Source organism: Pelodiscus sinensis, chromosome 2 (assembly GCF_049634645.1).
Source record: "Pelodiscus sinensis isolate JC-2024 chromosome 2, ASM4963464v1, whole genome shotgun sequence".
Classification (NCBI taxonomy): domain Eukaryota; kingdom Metazoa; phylum Chordata; order Testudines; family Trionychidae; genus Pelodiscus; species Pelodiscus sinensis.
This window is the reverse complement of record NC_134712.1, coordinates 79,827,352-79,845,289: the sequence shown is the minus strand read 5'-3', so window position 1 is coordinate 79,845,289 and position 17,938 is coordinate 79,827,352. Positions and strand designations below refer to the sequence as shown.

General features: G+C 38.3%; 1 protein-coding gene across 2 annotated transcripts in view; it reads left to right on the top strand.

Moving 5' to 3' along the window:
* The window catches only part of YES1 (YES proto-oncogene 1, Src family tyrosine kinase), an 86,123-nt gene extending 68,399 nt beyond the window's left edge, over window positions 1-17,724 (top strand). For both annotated transcript variants that reach the window (XM_075920917.1, XM_075920918.1), the window contains exons 5-12: window positions 746-849; window positions 945-1,094; window positions 5,139-5,294; window positions 5,993-6,172; window positions 8,774-8,850; window positions 9,560-9,713; window positions 12,198-12,329; window positions 15,443-17,724. In XM_075920917.1, the coding sequence (XP_075777032.1) occupies window positions 746-849; window positions 945-1,094; window positions 5,139-5,294; window positions 5,993-6,172; window positions 8,774-8,850; window positions 9,560-9,713; window positions 12,198-12,329; window positions 15,443-15,651 (1,162 nt within the window). In that variant the 3' untranslated portion in view covers window positions 15,652-17,724. The remainder of the gene's footprint in view (window positions 1-745; window positions 850-944; window positions 1,095-5,138; window positions 5,295-5,992; window positions 6,173-8,773; window positions 8,851-9,559; window positions 9,714-12,197; window positions 12,330-15,442) is intronic.
* The last annotated feature ends 214 nt before the right edge of the window (window positions 17,725-17,938 follow it).

The following is a 17,938-nucleotide window of genomic DNA, read 5'->3' as shown; positions in this document are numbered from 1 at the left end:
ACATTGGAAGCTTCTTGCGCAAGAACTCTTGTGCAAGAAAACGTCCACACTGCCATGTGGGAGATGTGCTTTTGCGCAAGAGCATCCATGGCAGTGTGGACGTTCTCTTGCGCAAGAAAGTTATGATGGTCATTTTAGCCATAGGGCTTTCTTGCACAAGAAATCCCCACAAGAGCTCCTGCGCAAGAGGATTTACACCTGTTAAAAAAGAGCGTCGCTCTTGCGCAAGAAGCCCTCTCTTACCATACCGTACTGTAAATTTCCTTGCGCAAGAGCAGGTAGGAAGTGTGGATGCTCTGCGGATTCTTGCGCAAGAATGGACGTATTTGCGCAAGAAGCCACGAGTGTAGACATAGCCCAGATGTTTTGCTGTTCAGATTGAAGTCAATATTTTAATACTGGCTGTTCCTTATCAGTCCAACAGATCGTAGCAGTATAGATTTGTGCTCACTGTATTTATTATGAATACCGGTGTCTGAGAATTTGCATTATGAGTTGAAACACTTTTTCAGTGTTAGCCTTCTGTTACAAATCACCACATGAATAATAATAATAATAATGAAACAGCTTTGTATCTATATCTCAAGACTTTGCTGCCAATTTAAGTGTTAGGTCTTATGAAAGGCTCCTTAGATTTGAAGGAAAAAAAAGTGAAACTTAAAGAAGCAATATGTATAGTGCTATTTTATGCAGATTTTTACCACAGTATCTCCACTTACCAATTATTTCCTTTAACTTCTTCTAGATGGTATTTTGGTAAGATGGGCAGGAAAGATGCAGAGAGATTACTTTTAAATCCTGGGAACCAACGTGGTATTTTCTTAGTACGAGAGAGTGAAACCACTAAAGGTATTTTTTAAACTTATTTCCTTTCTAGGGCAAAAGAGTTGATTGTTTCTCATATACAGACCTCTTTGTAAGAAACAATTCATACTGTTTTCTAGGTGCTTATTCCCTTTCTATACGTGACTGGGATGAGGTCAGAGGCGATAATGTGAAACACTACAAAATCAGAAAACTTGATAATGGTGGATACTATATCACAACCAGAGCACAATTTGAGTCTCTTCAGAAGTTGGTTAAACACTATACAGGTAGGCTGAATTCCTTGGGGTACAATACTCTTTTAATGATTTTTACAGGAAGAGAAAATTGAGTACATGATACATGGGAATGTCCATACTGCAATGTAAATTCAGACTCACTTAAGCTTGAGCCCAGATCCCCTTTTTATGTGTCAGGCTCAGACATAGGAATCAAGCAGGGAACCAGAGTTAGCTCTGTTGCTTTCAGTGGAGAGACAGCACTCTCTCACACCCTGCCTCGGCACTTTGGAGTCTGCCAAAATTTTCTTGTGATCCTTTGAGACAACTTCCATTGTCCTTTCTGTCTCAAAAATTTCCTGTGGTCTCCAGAACAATGAAAGCAACTCTTGGTGTAGTACAGTAGCTTCATGATTCCGTGTTTACCCTATTTGTTGTTTTCTGAACACTGAACTACAAACACACCATCAAAGAGCCTTCTGTGATCACAGTGGAGACTGACTAGAACAGACTTTTTGCAAAGAGCTTTTAATGGTTAAGGGTGAACAGCCAAATTTTGGTGAACCTCTAGCGCAAGGCCAGCAAAACGTGGATTTTATAATACTACCAGGAATGACTACACATACTGGCAAATAACAGAGAAACTGCTAGCATTGCAAGTTTACCTGAGCAAATTAAATGGTCAAGACTGAGAACAGGAAAAGCAGGGACCAGAACTACATCTTGAACAACTTGCCAACGTGATGCCTATTTTATATAGAGTTTGACTAGATGATGGGCATTGCACTGAACATGGAGTCAACAACAGTGCACCATGATTGGACAGTGGGAATGGTGCCATTCTATTCCCAGAATTCAACATGGAGACTGGTGGGAGCCAGCAGTACATGCCAAGAGGACAGTGAAGTGGCTGTTACTGAAACCAATCCCAGAGGAGGCTTTGCAGCAGGAGAAGCAGCAGCATATCCTGAAGCCATACTCAAAGGAGCTGTCTGATACTTTCCACCTCCCAAGGTATCACCCACTCTATAGCCTGTTGCAGACATGAAAGGGACAGAAGCTACCCGTAGGTCTGGTAATTTCTGGCTCCATTTTAATGTTAATAGAGGGATAAGAATGATTTCCATCTTCTGAACCAATTGACTAGCTATTTGAAGCCCCAGGGTTGTCTACTAGCCAGTGGCTTGGCTCCCTGGTAGGCAACAGTTAAAAAAAAAAACATGGGAAATGAATTTTTACTAGGACATTCTTGTTTCTTAAAAATAACAATATGTTGCCACGCCTGTAAGTATCTCACTTTGTGATCGCTCAACAGTATAACGAGTCACCCGGAAACAGTAATCTGGGTGAGTGAGAGTAAATGTGTTTGGTTTACAAAGCTTAGTACATTTCAGTTAAGGGTAGTCCATGGGTGAAAAAAATCATTAGCTCCAAATTCAACTGGGCTTTGAAATGTCATCTGGGAATGGGATGGGAGAAAGAGGAGAGCTGAGGAATTAACAGGCTGTGCCATATGGAAAATAATGCAACATCCCATTGAATCCTTTATTAATTCTGACCTAATCCCAGATGCTGATAACTACAAACTTTTCCTGAAGCAGAAGCTCCAGAGGCAGTCACATTTTGGGAAAGGGCATGTTTTCCATGGCTACCCCAGTAGCTAACCAGTTCATTTCATTCATAGATGTGCTGCTCAGTCACTGCATTTAAATACTTAGGTTGCATACATCGCACAGTTCCCACCAGCTGTTTGAAATAAAAATTCTTTTGCTAATTGGGCACAGCAGCAACTGTTGTCTTCCAAAATGAGGCAGTTCTGAAATGATAGAAAAAGCTTTTGTAGTAGAGCTGCTGATGGCATCCCTCCCCTGATTCAAGTCATTCTGCGAGTTTTAGAAAGCAAAAAAAACAACTTTGAATTTTTAACTTGCCATTGTTTCTGCACTTCCTTTGTTGAGATAAACCAACCTGTGTCCAGGGATCTTCTGTGGTTTAAAGCATTCCTCTTACAATATGTTAAAGTTCAGATTGGAACAGTAAGGTTTTCTGCCCTTGAATGTTCAGTCTTCATGCTTGTGCAGTGAGCTATTTGAGAAAATAGCGCTCTGTCTTGTCCTGTTCCTCAACCTCTGCTGGCTATAGTATCTCCACAGCTCACAACAGATGCTGCAACAGGCGCCTGAGTCAGCAAACCTTTACAGACCATTCAAAGAGGAAGTCTCTTCTGATGAATTTGATTGAAGTTCTGGACAGGGCCAATAAGCAGGTCCAGTATCATAAATAGAAAAGGACCTTCGTCTCTTACCATGCCTTTCCTCCAGCCATGAGGATAAGTGCTGACTGGCTCCACAGCTTGAGGGTAGGGTTTCAGTGAGAGAGCCTAGCAGTTCCTGGAATAAGAACAGTGGCTACGAATTAAGGACAGACCTCAGCAGAATTAATTGTTTGAACAGCTGATATCACTAATGGTTGCAACAATAGTGGCTCCTCAGGCTGCATTACCAACACTCCAGCCTGAGTCTGTGGTGCAGTCTAGAAACAGCTTGGCAAACTCAATGGCTGGGTGGCCCATGTAGTTGAGCCTCATGAATGGCAAGGCCAGATGACTTTGCCCCATGCAGTCTTCCATTTTGGGCCCCCTCCCATATTAATGCCCCACCCCTGTTGCAGCAATTCGAAGAAAGAGAACAGGTGGGTAGGGGACATGCAACAGGAAGGGGCTTCTGTCTTTTACATGGTTTCGCTGTTTACTCCGGTATGCCCTTTTGTTTCTTAAAAGTTCTGTTACTGATGTTTGTTAATGGCACTAGGCTGCCTGACGATGAGTGAATGTTGTAATGTATAATCTTTATAAATAAAGCTTTTTTGTTTCTTCAGTGTATTGCTGTCACTGCATTGCATAGGTGAAATAAATCATTTGCCACAAATTCAACTGGGGTTTGAAATTTTATCTGGAAATGGGATAGGAGAAGGAAGAGGGCTGAGGAATTAATATGCGGTGCCATATGAAAGATAAAACATCATCCTGTTGAGTCCTTTATGAATTCTGACCCAATCCCTACAAACTTTTCCTGAAGCAAAAACTGCACTTGGGCAGTCACATTTTGGGGAAGGGCATATTTCCTTGGCCCATCCCAATAGAGGGGACATGTGGGGTTCACCAGAATAATGCTAGGGAATAATGCTGTGAAAGTGTCATTTGGTGCAAATAGTGTCCTAGTCTGTCTATAAACACAGACTCTCAATGGATGAATAAACTTGGCATCATAAACTTCCCAAAGCAGCTCTGGTTGACATTCATAACAACGGAATAGTACCCTTTGAGGTTTATGTACTTGTGCTTCTTGAGCAGTGCAAACTATCAGCACATAAATCCCATCAGTGGTCCTGGTGCACATTGGAAACCTAATATCTCAAAGTCACTAATTACCTCCGAAATATTCACTACCGTTTGATGGATATTCTACCTGTTTCCTGACACAGGAGTGAAACTAGCCAAAGTTCTTCAAAAAGTGCCTCCTCCATGTTGGTTCTGGGATCTGGGAGCGCACAGACCACAAAGTCTGCTCAGTAGCCTGTGTTGTTGGGCTCTTCAAACTTATTTACCACCCTGCAGGTTACAGTAAAGGTTTCCCTCAGTTCACCATGGTCAAAGGGCTTGAGCAGCCATATTTGAGGAGAGTGCTAGGGATTTTGGGATATACTTGATTTGATGTGGGTCTGTGTGCTGCAGCGTGGACACTCAAGCCCTAGGTTCAAGCCTGGTTAAGAAGAGTCTTAAGGATTAAGAATCAGTGTAGATGCTGGAAAAAGTCTTCTCTAACATGGGTCAGGTGACTCGTGTCCCACTAACCCTGGGCTTATGTTGCAGTATAGACATACTTTGTGTCTGGTGCATTTGGTAAGGGTGCTGATTTTTTTTTTATATATATCTATATCTATATCTATATAAAACAAAGCTCTTTTTAGCTATGGTAAAAGGGGGAAAATTCAGTAGATAGCTTTGTTAGGTATTTTTTATTTTATTTTATTTCCTTATATCATAGGCTTTTGTATGTTGTTTAACTTAAATTATTTCATTTTCCAATTATTCAGAACATGCTGATGGCTTGTGTCATAAACTAACGAATGTGTGTCCAACTGTGAAACCCCAGACCCAGGGGTTAGCAAAAGATGCTTGGGAAATTCCTAGAGAGTCTTTGCGGCTAGAAGTTAAGCTGGGCCAAGGATGCTTTGGGGAAGTATGGATGGGTAAGAGTACTATATGTATACTTATCCTGTTGGAATTATTTGTTTTTACCTAAAATATCATAGTCTGGAAAGAATCTGTTGAAGAATTGAAGGAAAAATTACTAATAGCTGTGATGTGTCATATTTAAGGGTACATTTTAGTTGCAGCTATTTTTAGTTAAAATCATGGACAGGACATAGGCAGTAAACAAAAATCCACAGCCCGAGACCTGTCTAGGGTCTTACCTTAGTCATGGATACCACCTCCATTTGTGGATGTGAATTCACAGCATGAAATATGAGATTTAGCCAGGAGTAAGGATACTGGGATCAGGGAGCATAAACCAGCCACTATAAAGGAAAAGCAAGGAAGGAATAGCAATCACAAGTGTGATGGGAGGTGAAAAAATAGACAACAAGAACTAATAAATGGAGATGGAGACATCAACAATAAGGCTGGGGAATAAAAGTAAATTTCATTTGAAAAATGGGCTTTAATAATTTCATCTGTTGTTCATGTGAGTACACACACAATTTTGTTTTGTAACTTTAGACCTTCAGTTAGCTTTGAACTTTATTAGTTATAAATATACAGAATTACCAAATACAAATTTTCTCTGCTTTATCCCATTAACAATTTTAAACCAAGAATGAAAGTAACTTCAGTTGAAAACAACTTAAAAGGATAGCTGGGCAGTAAAATGTACTTGTATCTCTAGGAACGTGGAATGGAACCACAAAAGTAGCAATCAAAACACTAAAACCTGGTACAATGATGCCAGAAGCTTTCCTGCAGGAGGCTCAGATCATGAAGAAATTACGACATGACAAACTTGTTCCACTATATGCTGTTGTTTCTGAGGAGCCAATCTACATAGTCACTGAATTCATGACAAAAGGTATGTTATTAACTGTAAAGCACTAAGTTTAAAAGTTAAAAGTCCAAGTAACCAAAAAAGTATATTTTGATTCATGTTGAATACTGATATGTGCTAACTTAGTCCCACATGTGAATTTGTGATTCTGAAATTCATAGGTTCTGAAATCAGCATTTTTGTTGAGATTTTTAAAAATCTTAGTGGTTGGGAGTAAATAAATAAGTCCAGTGGATTTTAAGTGATTTTTCTGGTCTTAGAGAGAGGATCTGATTTTTTTTTTCTATCCTTAGATTTTTAGCGGATTTGATCAAATTATGGCAGTACAAAATTATTTCTTTACTGAACTTGACCAGATGAGTTTTAGGAATCAACTAGCAGAAATGCCTGCTAGTTGGCAGAAGTCTTTGTGATAATCCCATAAATTCAGTCAAATTAAAAGAAACACTGGTGAGGCTGGTAGGCCAATAGTTTGATCTATTTGCAACAGGCTGTTTGAGTGGCATGGCAGCTCTGGAGCTGCCCCCGCCCATCCCCTTTAATCAGTTAGACATAGTGCTAGCATTGCATTTAACTATTAAACAGGATTTTACATCCCTACATTCTAGTCAGGGGTCAGCCTCTAAGTCTGACTGACCTTGGTTTGGTTTATATTATTTCTTTGTCATCCTATCATCTGTTTTCTGCAGTGTCCCTGCCATAATAATCTTTTTGATTGTAGCCAATCCCATATCCTGATTTTGCATCCTGATCTCCTTCTTCATTTGTTTTTAAATCATTTCACTTTAGACCTGCCTTCTTTTGAAGATTTCTCATCTCTTCTGATGTCTGTTTCATTTAATGTTTTCCAGATTATATTGCAGGGGTGGGCAAAATGCAGCCCAGCAGGAGCCACACTGTTCAGCTGGTTTTGGCAATTTTCTTTTGCTGTCCCTGTGAAAAGTCCACTCAAATTTAGCCAAATGTTACATTTCTGACCATTTCAGTTTGCATGTGCCCAATAACATGTTTGCTATTGACTGGCAGCATTGTTCTCCAAAGACTGTCTGTACCAAACATGTTGCATCTTGACCCAGTTTCTACATGCCTACCAGACTGATCTTGCACCCTCCCAGTGCTGCAGGGGCTGAGCAAGCCTTTTCCTGCTGTTTCTTCTCTTGCTTCTGGTAACCATTGTGGCACCAACTACCAGCTCTGAGGGCAGGAAAACTCCTTTGCTCTCAGTGCTCCCTCCCCCTGCTGTCTCCCATTTAAGAACTCAGCTGCAGAGAGATGGGGAAGAAAGATAAATGGTCCAGTAGAAAAAACAAAACAGTAGGATCTTGTAATTAAAGATTATATTATAATGCACATGCACAAGAGAGCTGAACTTTAAACTGCTTGATTTTGCAATCTTAATGTTGTTTTGCATATGCTACTTGCTATATACAGTGGCACAAAGGATTGCACGATGGATGTGTGTGTGTGTGTGTGTGTGTGTGTGTGTGTGTGTGTGTGTGTGTGTGTGTGTGTGTGTGTGTGTGTGTGTGTGTGTGTGTGTGTGTGTGTGTGTGTGTGTGTGTGTGTGTGTGTGTGTGTGTGTAATGGTTATAATTGTCATATGCAAAATAATGCCTGGTTCTTATAAATCAATTTTCATCAGTAGAGCTCAAAGAGTTACAAAGGAGGTAAGTATAATAGTCCCCATTTTACAGAAACTGAGGTCTATTAAGCATATGAATAAGGAGCACTGTAAAGGTGCCATGTGCAAAGTTATCTTGGGTAATTTCTGGCTTGTGCTTTCTCATGTACCTATAGGCTACGTCTAGACTGGCCCCTTCTCCGGAAGAGGCATGCAAAGCAGGCAAGTCAGAATAGGGAAATCTGCGGGGGATTTAAATATCCCCCATGGGATTTAAATAAACATGGCCGCCGCTTTTTTTCCGGCTTGGGGAAAAGCCGGAAAAGAGCGTCTAGACTGGTGTGATCCTCCGGAATAAAGCCCTTTTCCAGAGAATCTCTTATTCCTACTTGCAAGTAAATTAACTATTTATATTTAAATCCCCCACGGATTTCCCTATTCTGACTTGCCTGCTTTGCATGCCTCTTCCGGAGAAGGGGCCAGTCTAGACGTAGCCATAATGTTCTGTTAATATCAGGATTTTGTATAGATTAATTAACGTTCAAGCTAAACTTTTTAAGGATTCTCTTGAGCATCCAAGGCAGTACTAGTAGGCAATATGGCAGTGTTTGATTCCTAATGTATGCTTTCTTTATATTAACCTTGTGAGCAATTGTTTCTTCAATGTGGTGAAGTAATAGAGATATGGGAAGAGGAGAGACATTCTTATGACCATTTTTTTTTAAATAGAGGAGAATGCAGAATTGGATGAAATTTGCAGTTAGTAATTTTCACATGTGTGTGCAGTTAAAAGAACACTGTTATATCATGCAAGCCCAGTACTACATTTTGGATAAAGAACTATTTAGGAAGAGATTTTCAGAGATGCTGGGATTTTGAAAGTTAATAGGAGTAAGACTCCTAAATCCCATTTGTGTCTTTGAAAAGCTTCCTCTTAAAGGATTTCAGCTAGACCTTAATGATTGTGTCCACTTTCCTAAATTATATTTGTTTTCTTTTTACAGGTAGCTTACTAGATTTCCTTAAAGAAGGAGAAGGGAAATACTTAAAACTTCCACAGTTAGTTGACATGGCTGCTCAGGTACTTTGTATAAGTCAATACATAGAAAACATGTTAAAAATGTGAAACAGGTGTACCTACTGAAGATCACAGCAGAATGTTCTAGCTACTGTATGCTTTTATTCTTTACAGTTTCTGCTGAAGTTTTATAATTTGCTACAAGAAATATCTCTGTATTAGATGCTCTGGAGTCAAATACATGTTATTAATCATCAGTAAGCTATAATGGGTAATTATAATGTATTTTATTCAGATATATAGTAGGGATGTTATATATTGTGTAATTGAATAGTCGTATAACTGCATGAAATCTTATCGGTTACATGACTGTTCGATAGTCCCTGGGGGTGGATCCAGCAGCCAGTGGGCTCCCAGCCCTACTCTCAGGGATCCCCCTGCTACCCTGCACTGCTGCCTCTGAATCAAAGGTAGCAGCGCGGGGTGGCAGGTAGGGGATCCAGTTTAAAAACTAGCACCTTGTGCAGACAGGCTGCCTGCCGCCCCACATTGCTGCCTCTGATACGGTTCTTCTACCCTCTCCCCGCTCGTGTAGTCGATAAGATTAACTGATAAGCCCAGGCTTATTGGTTAATCATGTAGTGGACTACATGTTGACATCCCTAATATATAGCAGAAGTGGAGTCAAAAAGACTAACGTGTTATGTTATGGTTTTGGAGAAAATGAGCATGGTCACCAAAAACAGCTTTTAATAAAACCTTTCCTTTTAAGATTGCTGATGGCATGGCTTACATTGAAAGGATGAATTACATCCACAGAGACCTTCGGGCTGCAAACATTCTTGTAGGAGACAATCTTGTGTGTAAAATTGCAGATTTTGGTTTAGCAAGATTAATAGAAGACAATGAGTACACTGCAAGACAAGGTAAGGCAGATGTATTTATTGTATAAATAATTCTATATATCTTGAGTTACTTGCTATCAAATTGAAAGAAGCATCAGAGTACTTACCTATATACTGAATATTTATGCATTTTTATATATATATATATATATATATATATATATATATATATATATATATATATATATATATATATATATATATATATATAAAAACTAGAAGATTTACCCGGCATTGTTCGGGTCCTTAAATCAATTAAGTTTTTTAAATAAAATGCCTTATTTGAATGATTCTTTTTCAAAAATACAGTATTTTATGAAGTTATTTTTTATTTTGGATTTCTTTTAAAAAGGGATTGGAAAAATTTTAACATTTAATTTTTTTTAGTAAATATTTGTAAATGGGAATTCCATCAAGAGTGCTTTTTTCTTCATCCCTATAAACTCTTCTCATTTACTATATTTTAACAAAAAATAGCTATTTGGCTTCCAATAACATTTTCTTTTAGTTTTCAAACCTTAAGCATTAGCTGTGCCTGAACAGCGCCCTACTCCAAATTAAGGATGTAAAGAGATGGGAAATTACAATTTGTATTGACTATACAGTTAGTTATCGATTGGTCATGTAGTCGATAAAGGAAGGCGTGTTCTGTACCTGCTCACACTGGTTCAGAAGGTACCCCTACTGTGGCTCTGCAGTTTACATGTAGTAGGAGCTGGACACGCAGACAGCCCAGCTCCTACTGCATTTAAACTGCAGAGCCGCAGTGGATGTAGGTCCCCAGATGGCGTGAGTGGGACAGTTGCAGCTCTGCATTTTACGAGCCTGGGACTAAGCTTGGGACTGAGCCAGGTTTGCTCAGTCCTGGCTTGCACCAGGTCCAGCAACCTCTGCCCGAAGCCAGCCTGGGCTGCCACGAAAAGAGACTGCAACAGCCAAGATTGGCCTCTCATCCCCTGCTGCTGCCTGTAATAGATAGCTGCCTCTAAGGGTACGTCTAGACTACATGCCTCTGTTGCCAGAGGCATGTAGATTAGGCTACCAGACATAGTAAAATGAAGCGGCGATTTAAATTTACATGGCTGCTGCGCTGAGCTGACAAACAGCTGATCAGTCTGGACGCAATAGTCTGGACGCGCAGGTGTCGACATCAAAGGTATTTGTCGACCACCCAGGTAAACCTCATCCCATTGATGTCGACACCCGCGCGTCCAGACTATCGCGCTGAGCCGACAAACAGCTGATCAGCTGTTTGTCGGCTCAGCGTGGCAGCCATGTAAATTTAAATGAAGCGGCGATTATTTAAATCGCCGCTTCATTTTACTATGTCTGGTAGCCTAATCTACATGCCTCTGGTGACAGAGGCATGTAGTGTAGACATACCCTAAGTTTAGGCATATCGGGTAGTTGACTACTCACTTACCTTTCTACTCCAAATTTCTCCATTTTATCTCTCTTCTGTAAAGTTTGAAATGCAATTCTGTTGCAGGTTCATTCTATTTTTCTGGCTTGTCTTGGTACAGTGTCTTTCAGTATTCACTCAGGGCACGTCTAGACTATGTTTTGATTTTGAAAGAGGATATGCAAATTCTGCAGGAAAGTGAAAGTCTAGATGCGGAGGTGTTTCTGAAAAAAAAAATGCATCCAGACTACTTTCACTTTCGAAAGATCCTTTTTCAAGAATGTGATCGGAAGAAGATATGCAAATTCCTGCAGAATTGCATATCCTCTTTCAAAAAAAATCTTTGTAGTTTAGACGTAGCCTCAGTTATGTAAATTTTGAGGACTCTGCTTGATTTGATGATTCTGTCTCTTTTCTGTTTGGTTTTATGAGAAAGCAATCCCATTGTAGGCACATCCCTTTCCCTGGCACAACCAAACACTTATGTGGCTTTAAGTTATGATAAACGGAAGCTGCATACCAGATTTGAAGGTCCTAGCTTTTACTGTTTAGGAGGAGTTCCTGATCAAACAGGCAAACTCTCTTAGATATATAGTGGATAATCATAGCTTTGAAGGCATGCATGTTTGGTCCCAACCCCCACTACTTGAATTACTGCAGTTTTTCACTACCAGGTGTAAACTGAATATTATTTGGTGATAATGGCTTAAATTACCAAAAGTGACTAGTGATATTGAGTGCCCAACCACGGAGGCACATTGTAAAGACCTGAATTTCAGAGGGAGAGTGCTCAGCCCCTCTTGATATCAAGGCCCTTTTAAGTGACTCAAATTGGGCACCAAAATCACAAGTCAGTTTTGAAAACCTTGGCCAGTATTTATTGCTAATATTTTTCAGTCAGAAAAATCCCTTTATATTAAAAGATATTAAGCCATATGACTAACTGAACTAGCAAAGCAACATTTACATTCTTGCAAGGCCAATATGTACAGTATTTCAAATTATTTATACACAAGCATTCACACACTAAAGTATAAGAAAAATGTATGTAAGAAAAAAAGCAAGAATCAGTTTGGGGTTTTTTTTTCCCCCTATTGTATTAGGAGCCAAATTTCCAATTAAATGGACAGCTCCAGAAGCAGCGTTATATGGTCGGTTTACAATCAAATCTGATGTGTGGTCATTTGGAATTTTATTGACAGAACTGGTAACAAAGGGTAGAGTGCCATATCCAGGTAAGAAAGCATTAAGCAATTTTTTATTAGAAGATACTACACCAGGATATTATGATAATCATAATGAGATCTATATAGTTTGGTGTTAAAATAATGAAACTCAAAAAAATTCCTTTAGTCCTAAGTTCTCAGATTGCTCATTTGAATCCTATTCCATTCTACAGTGTATTCTTAAATAAAACTGTTCAAAATCTTCCTTTCTTTTTTAATATTTCTCCTATGTCTGAATCAGAGGTAAAATAATCACCACTGGAAATATGAGCTGCTTCTATTTCCTGTTGCCAAAAAAAAGCCTAACAAAAGAAACTTGTCTTTCTCCTCATAGATTAGACTTGTAAGCAACCCTTTTAACATGCTCCAGTTCACATCTTACTGGAGAAAGCAAAACTGCACTTTAACAAAACATTGGAGGAGTAAAATGATTTTCCAAAAAGAAAGTAATGGTGTATGATGCTCCATAATATAAAGTTGGAAGAAGAAAAATGTCAAGCCCCATTTCTCTAATACTACATGCAACTTGGGCCTTAATAAATAAATAAGTTAGAGGGCTGGAAATTTTTCATCAATCACAGAGTCATCTTGATTCAGGCCTTAAGAGTGTTTAATCAGTGGTGGTGTTCGCTGTTTAGTACTCTTAAATGTTTGGTTTGTGGTTCTGCTGTGTTTGGATTTTTGTGTATTTTGTGGGGAGCTTGTTTGTTGATTCTTGTACTATTTGCCATTTCTGTAAAAAACATACTACTGATTGACATGTAGCAATGAAACAAATCCTCTTCTCTGTACATGGATGAGTGTCATGGCTTTCAAGTGGAAAGACATTTTACAACTTAGGTTGCAGTGTCCTGTTGGAGAACATCAGTGGGCATGCATGATTGAGGCTCTATTGATCATGCCATGTCCTCAAAATCTTCCCAACATGCTGCTATAGAGCATAATATGTGAGGGTATAAAATCTACTAGAGGAGTTCCTGCAACACTGCGCATTCTACTTCCCTGTACATCAGAACCACACTAATTTGTAATGCTTGCCAGGCTATACCCACCGAAAAGGACAGGGGAGCAAGATTTATTCCTAAAGGAAGCATGAATGTCAAAAGGGTAAGACTTGCAAATAAGAATCTTCTTTCAGAACATAGGCAAGTCCCAAACACTCACTTTTTTAGCATAATTTTGATACCTCAGAATTTTAATGCCATCATGACTCATGCCTATAATTTCCAAAAATACTATTTCAGTGATTTCCAAAAATACTATTTTCAGTATGAATAGATGCTAACATGATAATTCCTAAGCTAAAATATTTTAACTCCTACTTGATTGATATAATTGTCGTGCTTCTTTGGGATCAAATCTTTTTCCCTGGGCCAACCCCAAGCAGCAGGATTTTAAACCAGGAGAATTATAGAGACTGGAGGTGAAACTTGCATTCTGTATATAAAACCCGCAAGCAATGGAGCCAGTCTGGCTGCTGCTGCAGCCTTGAAACTGCAGTTGTCAGCACTGTCATTCCACCCGATTGGTGCAGGGAACAGTGGCAGCCAAGGACGGATTTTCAGGAGGGATGGGGGGCAGCAGCTGTGCACTCCAGAAAGCACGCATGCCTCTGTCAGGTGTTAAGAGGCATGCATGGAATGAAAGTACTTTCCCCTCATTCCCTGATAGGCTGGGGAACAGGATAAAAAGCAAGCTGCATCCCAGAGTACATAGCTGCTGCCTCTTCCTACCCTCCTGTAGCTGCACCTTTGGTGGCAGTTGGATCACAGATCCCATAGGGCAGATCCCCTATTCCCATCTGGTTTTGGTGGACTGCCCCTGCTCTTCTACTAGTCGTAGTGTGTGGCAAAGTGCAGAGCGTTCCTAAAAGTCATACTCCACAGTACACAGGTATCTTCTCCTTATTGCTAGGTCCCTTAATCCTGCCTACCACAGTTGTCTATGCAGAACACCATTTGGACAGCTGGGGTCGTCTATGACTATGGGAGAAAAAGCAAAGGGCATTGCTTAAGCAATGTCACTTAGCTATTATGGCTGAGATTTTCAAAGAAACCCAGGGAGTTAATAAGGCACCCAAAATCCACTGGTTTTCAAAGGGTTTACAGCACTGCCTTTACAGGCTCTCTTGAAAATCTCAGCAAGCACCTTTTTCCTGAACTAGAGCTGCTGATTAATCTCATCAAGTGTGTTCTGAAATATTGAGCTGTTTATTTTAAGGAAATATTTTGGAAATTTTCATAAATTCAAAAGCCAATATTTTGAAACAAAAAAATAGTGGGAGTTGAGTGGGGCATTTTAAAACACCACTATTAATTTAGGCCCATAAAGTTAGCCCCCTAAGTCTATATTTAGTTACAGTTTTGGAAAATCCTGCTTTTTCTCTTTGTACATTTGTAGAAAGTATTTATAATTCTTTTCTAATTATATATAACAAGTGTCTTACCTTGCATAGTTACATTTAAAGTGCTTTAAGACGTCATAAGACCTCATAATCACACTGATAAGATTTAAGAGTAATGAGAATATTAAACTTGCTTTCTACTTGCTTACTTCTGACATCTCAGGTTTGGAGCTTTCCTGACTTACAGCAACCTGATGCTGTGTACAGCCAGAATCTCTATGGGGTGTGTTGAAAATGGCTTCCTTATGGAAGGGTTCCACAGGCTTTAGATTAATAAATGTAAATAATATGAAAAATGTTGATGTGTTGATCTGAGTTTATAAAACAGTTCTCTTCCGGGAAAATTATCAACTTCCATCTATGGTGTCTCTTGTCTGTTCAGATCAAATGGCCAGTGACTAGAACTCCAGATGGGAGTTGGGGGCTTGGGGTGAATGCCTGCAAAGGAAATTCCTATAAGAAAATAGTAAATGTTCTGTAGCAAAAGTATTTGGATAGGCATGAGAATGAGCCAATACTAGCTCTTTGATAAACATGGGTAAGTGAATATTACAGAAAATGTACTTAATTTAGTACATTTAAATAATCCAGCATATTCTGTCTTTAGTAAAAGATTCCTTCTTTTGTAGCAGTACAGTTATCTTGAAAGTTTCATTTAACTTTGAAGTAGTTTGTTCTTTGTGTAAGTTCATTCATACCTAAAGTTCTTTTATTGTAGGGATGGTGAATCGTGAAGTTCTGGAACAAGTAGAACGTGGATACAGGATGCCTTGCCCCCAAGGCTGTCCAGAATCTCTCCATGAGTTAATGAAACAATGTTGGAAGAAGGACCCTGATGAAAGACCAACATTTGAATACATTCAATCTTTCTTAGAAGACTACTTCACTGCTACAGAACCACAGTACCAGCCTGGAGACAATTTATAAGCCAGCAGCCTACATAACATGCACAAACTTGCCAAGTGTAAAGGACTGTCAAAGAGTTCCTCACTTCTTTAAAGGAATCAAAGAAAACAGTCTTCATTCTGCATGCTTTTATTTGCAAACTGGAATTCCATAATACAGTTGCACAAAACCACTTTTAAACTGTTAAACTCTAATTTAATTATGTGATTTTCCCCTCCTCCTGCCCCCCCCCCCCCCCCAATTGATTTCAGGTTCCAAAAGAAGCTTGCTGAAAATACTCAGTAGTAAAGTGAGTGTCAGCATAAAAATTAATAGCAAAAAAACTCAAGTTTTAAATTCTTTAACTTTTATCTCCCTAATATTTAATAATGCATTCTATTAAAGGGAGAATTATCTGCAATTACATGTGGGCTTAGGGTAAAAAATGTTTAAAACAAAGGAACTTTATGGGACCAAACAATTCCATTCCAGTTCTATAAAATTTCCTATGTTCAGAATTAGATAGTCTTTTCCCTTAAAGATGGTACAGCCATATCTGAGATATATAAGCTTCAGTTTAAGCTCCTTTTTCATGGATATAATTAGGATAGACAAGATTAAAACAGAAATTTAAACAGTGTATGACAAACTTGATTAAATGCTAGACCTCAATAGTGGAATTGGAGAGCATAATGCACTGTGTCATACTTGTATTAATGTAACTGGAAAGTAGCATGAGAGATTTTTCTTTTATTTTTTCTGTATAGTTGATTAAGAATAATGAAGGTAACTAGAAAATGAGATATTTTATAAAGTTATGTTTAAAAATGTTAGTTTGAACTTGAAACCCATACAATACAATCAGAGGGAAAATTCTCTAATCTTTTAAGCTCCAATCCTATAATGAGCTCTGCGTGGGAATACTATCTAACCAAAGCTCATCGCAAGATCAAGATCTTAGCTGGTAAATGGCCACCTTAGGACAGTACACATTAAAAGACAGATTTGGTACTGTGAGATGTGGCTATTGTGTATTAATAGTGATGGGTGCCACAAATGTAAAATGACACTAGTTCAGGGATTTGATTGCACTTTTGCTTTTCTTGTCTATAAAGACTCTTACACACAATTATTTAAGTGAGAATAAATAGGAAAAGAAAATGTGAAGGCTTAAAAATAGAGGGATAAAATATATTTAAATATTGACCTAATACAGTCATGACAAACCTTTGCTGGCATTCAGCTCAGCTCACACTAAATCTACAATGTGTTCTTCAGCTACTGACATATCAAGCAATAACTTCATGTACTCCATTCATCTGTTGGCATGAAGTTTGGAAATTCATGTTAAGCTAATTAATATACTTTAATTATTAAACTAAATGGTTTTCTCTCCTATCATAATGATATTTGTACTATCAGGGTAGCACTATCTAACAAACGAATTGCATCCAAGTGGATCATATAGTTCTGGTACTAAACATTATTTTTCACATGTTTACACTACCTTTATACTGAATTTCTCCACCAAATGGAACTTTGTAAGAACAATGCCATCATTTTGCATTTTCCCTTATCTTCTATACACGTGTGATTATCAAATTCTAAAAGGGCTTTATGTAAAGAAAAAAAACAAACCACAACACTATGGAATTGTGACTTTTTCTAAATATTTTAAAATGGGTAACGCAATCATGCAAGTGTATGTATTAATACAGTTACAATAAAAGTGCCAGAAAACTCTGCTGACATTAATTGGATTTTAGTGACTGAATGGAACAATTCATTGTAATAACATTTGTATAGTAAAGAAATAAAACACTAACTTAATTAGTTTGTTCATTGTAAATTGTTGTGTATTATAGAACTTTTCCAGAAAAAGTTTCTGTATGTATATGAAATTTTTATTTTTAACCGTCTTTCACCTCAACACATCAATATGAATCTTACCCTAACAAAAAGTTCACATTCGTGATTTTTATGTAATAGTAATAAGTTTAATTATGTAATTAAGTATTTTATGAAGTATGACATTGTTGAATTCTTTTGCAGAATTGGTTTAAAATAAATTTATCCCTCATTGCATCTGATTTATTAAAAAAAAAAAAAGACAAAGTAGTATGGTTTTCAGACTACTTCATCTGCTAGCTACTTTTTGGAGGACATTTTTTGGAACTGTAGAGAACTGAATTTTGATTTATTTTTTCAGTGTAAGCTATTTTTAATATACTTTAAATTTGAATTGTGGTGTGTTTAAATCTATTGTGAAAGTGGAGATTTTTCTCGAGCACTTCAGAACTCCTTAGGAGTTGTCATTTAGAATGAATCC